The 7232-nt window shown below is 38.3% G+C and overlaps 1 protein-coding gene across 1 annotated transcript in view; it reads left to right on the top strand.

Moving 5' to 3' along the window:
• The window catches only part of ATP10D (ATPase, class V, type 10D), a 36132-nt gene that overhangs the window by 5416 nt on the left and 23484 nt on the right, over positions 1–7232 (top strand). The window contains 4 exon segments of the mRNA XM_010019356.1: positions 3077–3269; positions 4966–5051; positions 6129–6235; positions 6973–7104. Of these exon segments, the coding sequence (XP_010017658.1) occupies positions 3077–3269; positions 4966–5051; positions 6129–6235; positions 6973–7104 (518 nt within the window).

Raw genomic sequence — 7232 nt, 5'->3', positions numbered from 1 at the left:
GCAGGTGGGGCTGAGCTGCCCCCTGCAGCTGCCTGGCAAGAGCCTTGGCCTCACCTCAACAAGAATGGAGAACTCTTCATCAGGGGTTTTAGTGATAGGACAAGAGGTTCAAACTTAAACATAGGAAGTTCAGGTTAGATATAAGGAAGAAGTTCTTCACAGTGAGGGTGGTGAGGCCCTCGAATGGGTTGCCCAAGGAAGTTGTGAATGCTCCAACGCTGGAGGCCTTTCCAACCCAAACCTTTCTATGATTTTATAATCCATTGGCTGCATCAGCAGCAGGACAGATAACTTTACTGGCTGATAAATTTTTATTCTCTTATTCCCTGTCCTGCAGACCTCTCAAATATGTTTGTTTCATTCCAAGTCTTGCATGTAGATGCAGGTGCAGCAATTAAAAAGAAACATCATATACTTTCAGTACCACAGTTATTGAATAGGTAGTTTATTTAGAAGAGAAATATTTGTTATCTCCTGGGGGCTTATCTCAACACTGACAGCACCGACAAGCAGGTTTTCATAATTTTTCAATAAATACCTGGTAGTTAGAAAAAATACGGGGATGTGAGAATGTCAGTCCTTTTCTCCCCCCTCCCCCCTTTTTTTTTTATTCTCCAGTATGTAACTACCTCAAGGACAAATCTAAGGGTTGCTTTGTCACAAAACCTTAATTTCCAGGTATTTCTGTGGTTTTGCAAATTCTAATTAATTTTGAAAAGTTCCTGTAGAAGTCAGTGGCAGAAATTGACAATATTTCAACCTGTTTTTTTTATCTTGCTACATTTGTATAATACAGTGATGCCATTGTTTTCTTTGCTTATGAGGTTATTTTGCCTTGCTTACCTTTCCGTTTCCATCCTTCCTCTAACTCTTCTAGATACAAACTGGCTGTGGAAATAATTTTCTCCCACCACCCGCCTGGGTTCTCAAATCCTTTCCATGCTTTTTGGAGGGTGAGATAAAAGGGTGCTGTTTTGGAGTGACCATGGTATTCTGTTCCAGTTCTTGTTGTGCCCTAATTGGACTCACTTGGCCTTCATAGCAGGATAGATTGGCCTACACAAAAAGTTACGCTGATGTAGTTTTCAGTACCTGAGGGGTATTTCTTAAAAATCACTAGTTTTCAGCTCGTTAAGTCTCCCAAATACATTTCCTTGTCAGCACCTTTGCAATTATCAAAGCTAACCTTGTATCTTCAGTATCTGAGAGTTGCATCCTGTTTCAGCAAATCTGACTTCCCTTTTCCTGTTTACCTCTATTATTAGTTGGGTTTTATTAATCTACTTTAGAAATTTTTCCTGCAAGTCTTTTTGTTAGTTTGGTTTTCTTTGGTTGTTGGTTTTGTTGGGTTTTTTTGTTGTTGTTGTTTTTCTTTTTACCCGCTCAATCTGTTTCTTTAATTTTAAGAGAATGCACTGATAGGAAAAGTTAACTAAGTTAATTCCTGCAGTGCTGGTTTTTTTTTTTTTTACTCCATCCATCTTGTGATAGATATGGCTGTAGCTTTAAGTTTTACATGCCTTCCGTTGTGCCAGTGTTCCATTTGTGTAGAAAACTAGGGAATGTGCATCTGAAGGAGAAAACAAATGTGCTTTATATCACTTTCATTTTATGTCAACTTTTGTTGCTTCCTGGTTTTGATTTGTTTGCACTTAACTGTTCAGTAACACTGATTAATTGTGCAGGCTTTGTGCCTTCTGTTTGTAGGCAAGCATTTTCAAGAGAGTACTGTCAGATAATGCAGGTCTGAAAGGTATGCCTGCAAAACTTGATACAGGGAATATTTTTCTGATATTTGTTTGTCATTAGAAATGTCTATTTCTATTTCAGTATTTATCAGAAGCATTTTAGATAGCTAGCACTTTGATTAAAGCTACTAGATATGTGCCATTCTATACACAGCGTCCATGTTGCGAAACTTCTTTACTCATGTCTACACTGTAGAAGCTAGGTGTACTTCCCAACTTCTCAGTGTGAATGTGCTTCTCAGCCAGCTTAGTATGACATCCAGGGAAGGAAGCACATCATGCAAGACAGACATAGCACAGCCCAGACTATAGCCCAATCTGGATGACTGAGACATGAGATTGTGCAGAGTACATGCTTCTCCCTTTAAACATAGCTTTAGAGTTAGACTGTGCAAGGCAGAAAAGGCAGTCAGTCATTGAGGGCAGTAATAATTTGTACAAAATGTACTGCATCCAGACCTGTGCAGTGTTTGTAACAGCAACTGTAGGTGTGTTTCATCACCTGTATTGCAGTAGCCTACTACTGCATGCCTCCAGTTCATCAAGTGTTCCTTATTGCTTGTTACCTTGCATCCTGTTCACCACTCTAAACCTGATTGTGTTTGCAGTAAACTGCTGTGATTATATAAAAGGAAGATTCTTCATCTCAGCTGAGGATAGAACAGCAGCTATAAATGGAAAGTTAAAAAGAGTTCAAACTTACGTATGTTATGCCTGGATATTTCTAATTAATAAAGAATTTCAACTCACTTGACAGGCCTGAGCTTTCACTGACTTTTTGAGTATTATGAAGTCTTGGTACCTTATGTTCAAAATCAATGGAAAAGATACTTTAAAAGCCTGGAAATACAAGTTTTTATATTCAGAGTATCAGTGAAGTGGTTGCTGAATATTCTTGGCTTACTGGTAGACATTCATCATCTTGGGAGACAGACATTTTTGAAAGGCATTATCAGAAGGGAGAAAGATTTGCTGTTTTTAGTTGCATAATTGCAAGAAAAAGTGGTGACCCAGAGAGAAATCCTGAAAACACTGTTTTCTTTCTTCGAATAATGAAAATACAGGAAGCAAGTGGGCTGAGTTTTAAATAGAGCTAAAATAATTCTGGAGGGTGACTGGAGTGTAATTCCCAGAAAAACAGGGCTTGGACCCCAGAGCTGATTCCTTGTGATTTATATTGGCCTTGAGCTAATAGACCACCTCACGAGAGGTTTTTTTTTTAATGACTTGGAAGCATAAATTATTAAATTAATTTTCTAGTTACAGTGCATTTGAGCTTTCTCTTTATGCATTTGTAAAAAAAATTACTGTTTCTGTATGTATTTCAGGAAGGAGAAGAAATACATAGATGAATGCTGGAAGAATGTCAATGTTGGGGACTTCATCCGGCTTTCACGTCCTGCTGACATGGTACTGTTATATTCTAGTGACCTGGATGGGATCTGCTACATTGAAACAGCAGGCCTTGATGGAGAAACCAATCTAAAGCAGAGGCAGGTGGTGAGAGGATATTCAGAGCAGGTGATTAATTGTGCATTTGTAGTGATGTAAGAAAGTTGACATGACAGTCAACTCAAAAAAAACCAAACTACACAGCCCTCTAGATTGCTAAAGTCTTGATAGCTCAGCAACCCCCATCTGAAAACAGAATAACTAGGTAAACCAGTACTAGTTTGTTGCTTGAGTTATTCTTCATATTCACTTAACCCAGAGAAAGAGAGATCTATTTCAAGTAACGGTAGCCAGTAAAAATAACTATTCAGGTAGAGTCCAGAAATAATTTATGGGTGCATATCATGTCATGGGTTCAATTTCTTAAAAGGGAGTTCTGTGCTGTATGAAGACCTAGAGAGAGAAGCACATACTGTCTTCTCTCTTCCACTGGGTTTTCATGTTGCAGACATATTTTTGTCTCCATAAAACACTTAGCGTTGTACCTAGCAGACAAAATACTGAAGGCTGGCAGAAAGAAGGTGATATCAAAAGAACAAAGAATCCTGGCATTTCTGCAACCCTCAGCACACCTAGTACTAAGTCCTGCTGCTGAAACAACATGCTGAAAACAACAGCAGGGAGCCTTTGTGCTGTCTATAATAACAGACTGTTTAGTCCTCTGGGGATAAAATTACCTGAGCTGCCTCTGAATTGTCAGCAGTGGTGAGAAAGTGAGGAGTACTACCTTGTGAGCATTAAGACTCCCCTGTTACTTAGCAACTATGGTAATACTGAAGATGTGATGTGATAGCCACAAACAAAGCTCTTTCTTATCCCCTTACAGCAACATGCATTTTTTTCATTCTTAATTTAATAACAGTAAGGCAGAAAAGACTGCTTGATTTTTCTGTATATACATATCATTATGTAAGGCAAAATTCAAATGGTTCTGCAGGCTTACATCATAGTGAGGTGGCCCTGATATCATACCAGCTCCTGCTATGAGGTCTGATTTCATTCTCACTCACAAAAGAGACTGTTTTCTCTGTTTCCAGAAATGTTGCACCAAAATGCTAGGAAGAGTCATATTGTCCAAAAAAAGTGACAATTCCTTTACCATTCAAAAATGCTAATTTTTTGTCGTCAAATAAAAAAAAATTAAACCCCCCCCCCCCAAAAGTCATTGTAGAGTCTTCTTGTCAGGACTGCATGGTTTCTGAATGTAGAGCCATGGTCAGCTTCACAGACCTCTGTGCCCTGCAAACTGAGTTTCAGCCAGAGGCTTTGTCCTTATAAACTCAGGCTGAGTAAGGCTGGCAGTGCTGTGTAAGAGGCATTACCCCAAATAGCATCCTGGTCATGGTATCGGGAATGATGGCAATGGCTGTTTGGAAGAATTTCTGCTTGCAGAGAAAACAGTATCTCTTTTTTTCCTTATCATGAAAAAACCCCTATGGGAAATTGCAAGAACAACTGCAATGCACTTTTTTTATTATCTTTTTTTTTCCCCTCGTTCTTCCACCCATTTTCTCCTCTCCAGTGTTCTCAAAATATCAGCAATTCAACTGACGTTTTCCAGGGCTTGATATTTAGTAATAAGTCCTTCCATGCTGTGTAAGTCTGATTTATGCTGGGTAACAAGCAGAACATCTACAACACTTTGAAACTTAAGAGTTTCAAAACTAAATTGTTAAATAGTTAAATTCATATGAATTTATAAGGTTTTTAAGTTCCATCACGTTTTGTCTGAATTCTCTGTTTGGGTTTTTTCCAATGGCTTTAGGTCTCTGAAATTGATCCAGAAAAATTCTCCAGTAGAATAGAGTGTGAAAGTCCTAACAATGACCTCAGTCGCTTCAGAGGCTTTGTGTAAGTAGACTTGTTGGCTCTTTAAAGTATTGTCATTTGCTTTGGTGCTCTTGCTAATTTTCAGAGAGCTTGTAATATTTGCTTTAAAAAATAATGACAATATTTATAGAAGGCAGCTTGCACCTCTGCATTTCTGAGTGCAGCCCAACAGACATAGCTCCAGAAGGGTTTTCTGAGCAGCAAATTGTGAACTGGGCAAGCCCACTAGCGCTTTTTGTTTTGTATTGAATATTTTCAGCTTCTTAGATCAGGCTATTTTGGAACTGTAGAGTCCATATTTGAAATAGCCATTTCAAATCTGCTCTTAATAACATGTGTTATCTACTGTATTTGGTCTGGACCATGGCCTGATTGGACTAGCTGCATTGCTCAGAAATGGAAATGGGAAGGACTGGCTTCCTCTCCTGCTCTGCTTTGTTTTGTGTAACCACCAGTGACTTGATCAAACTCCTTTCGACCAATGTGCCTATCCATGTATTGTCTTCTTACAGGTTTATGTTCTTCTGTAGACAGCAGGAAAACAAAATACTATTTCATGGGGTGACTTATTTTCAATTTTTGAGAGTTACAGTGTCTGTATTCTTCCCTGTGGACACTGACGCATTAGAAAAATGAAAAATAAATACATATAAATCTTATATATAAATCTTAGTCTCCGAGGAAACACTTTGGCAAAGAGTGGGCCTACCTTTACTGAAAGTATGCCACAAGAGTAGTGATGCTTACAGTATATTTAAAATGGGATTTTATATTGTTCAGTTTTCTTCTGATGTTGGCAATCCAAATAGAAGTCTTAGGCTTTCGGACTTCTAGTGTTTGTTTTGAGCTCTTTTAAATAGTATTGCATACTTATGCTTGTAAACAAAAGAAGATTTTAATACAGTGCCTTCATTGCTGGATTTTCAGAGGTGATCTGCATGCATGTTACCCCCTTCTTTTGAAAAGTCCAATTGGAAATGTCAGAATGGCTGTCAGAGATTAGAAGCTTCTCTGGGAAATCTGCTTCCTAATGATTTTGCAAAGCCTGGCTGGTAATTACTAGAGCTGAAATAATGTACTTTTTTTTTTTTTTCTCAGTGAACATTCAAACAAGGATCGAGTGGGTCTCAGCAAGGAAAACTTACTGCTCCGAGGATGCACAGTGAGAAACACAGAAGCTGTTGTAGGCATAGTGGTATACGCAGGTTAGTGAACCACACTGGCGCTCACATACTGCTTTGCAAACAAGATAAGAGTTACGTGCCCTAAGACACAGTATCATACATACAGGAATTAGGAGCGTGAAAGCTTGAGTCCAGCTAAAGGCAGCTGTAGCTAGAAATGTTAAGAATGCATATCTGGATTAAGTTTATGTCTGTTTTAAGGATGTAAAGAACTGATGTATCTGATTATTCATGGAAGGGCAGCTCTTTTCTGTGTGAACAGGCCCTTGTCCTCAACTGTTAGTAAACCCAGATTTGGAAATAGACATGGAGATGAGTGGCTTGCTTAGGGGTTTTTTTATGGTCCAAAACTGAAGCTAGTGCTCTTATTCCATCTTCTGTATTAAAGGGTAGGGTTTTTAAACTAATCAATAAGATTAATCCAGATAGTTGTAATACAGGTGCAGGATATTGTAGAAAATATAAATAATGGAGAAAATGTCAAGAATGAGATAATTTCTGCAGGAAGGAATACTGTAGACAGTATAAAAGTTAATGTGTACGTGACAGATTTTGGTTTAGCTTGTTCAGTTTTCTTTAGAACAGAATTCATATATTGTAGGAGCAGTTAGTTTGCTCATATTTACAATCTCTGTTCAAATATTGGTTTATAGAAACGTCTTGTTTCTCAGACCTTTAGAAATGCAAAGATACCTGCTATTAGATACCTGATTCTGATACCTGCTATTAGAAAATTTCAACCTGTGTTGTGGTTACAGGACATGAAACCAAAGCCATGCTGAATAACAGTGGCCCTCATTACAAGCGCAGTAAATTGGAAAGAAAAGTGAACACTGATATTCTTTGGTGTGTTCTGCTTCTAATCTTGATGTGTTTAACTGGTGCAATTGGTAAGTAAGAATCAGTAAACTCCTATTTTCCTCTCACAGCCTATAATGCTTGGTGTTTATTTTGGGGCTGATTCATTTTAACAGCACATGTCAGAAGGTGCCTTTATCCAAGCATAATTCTCTAGCAG

This window comes from Nestor notabilis, unplaced genomic scaffold (assembly GCF_000696875.1).
Source record: "Nestor notabilis isolate BGI_N333 unplaced genomic scaffold, ASM69687v1 scaffold1248, whole genome shotgun sequence".
In the NCBI taxonomy this organism is placed as follows: Eukaryota; Metazoa; Chordata; class Aves; order Psittaciformes; family Psittacidae; genus Nestor; species Nestor notabilis.
Note: the sequence above shows the minus strand (reverse complement) of the source record. Positions and strands in the feature narration are given on the sequence as shown.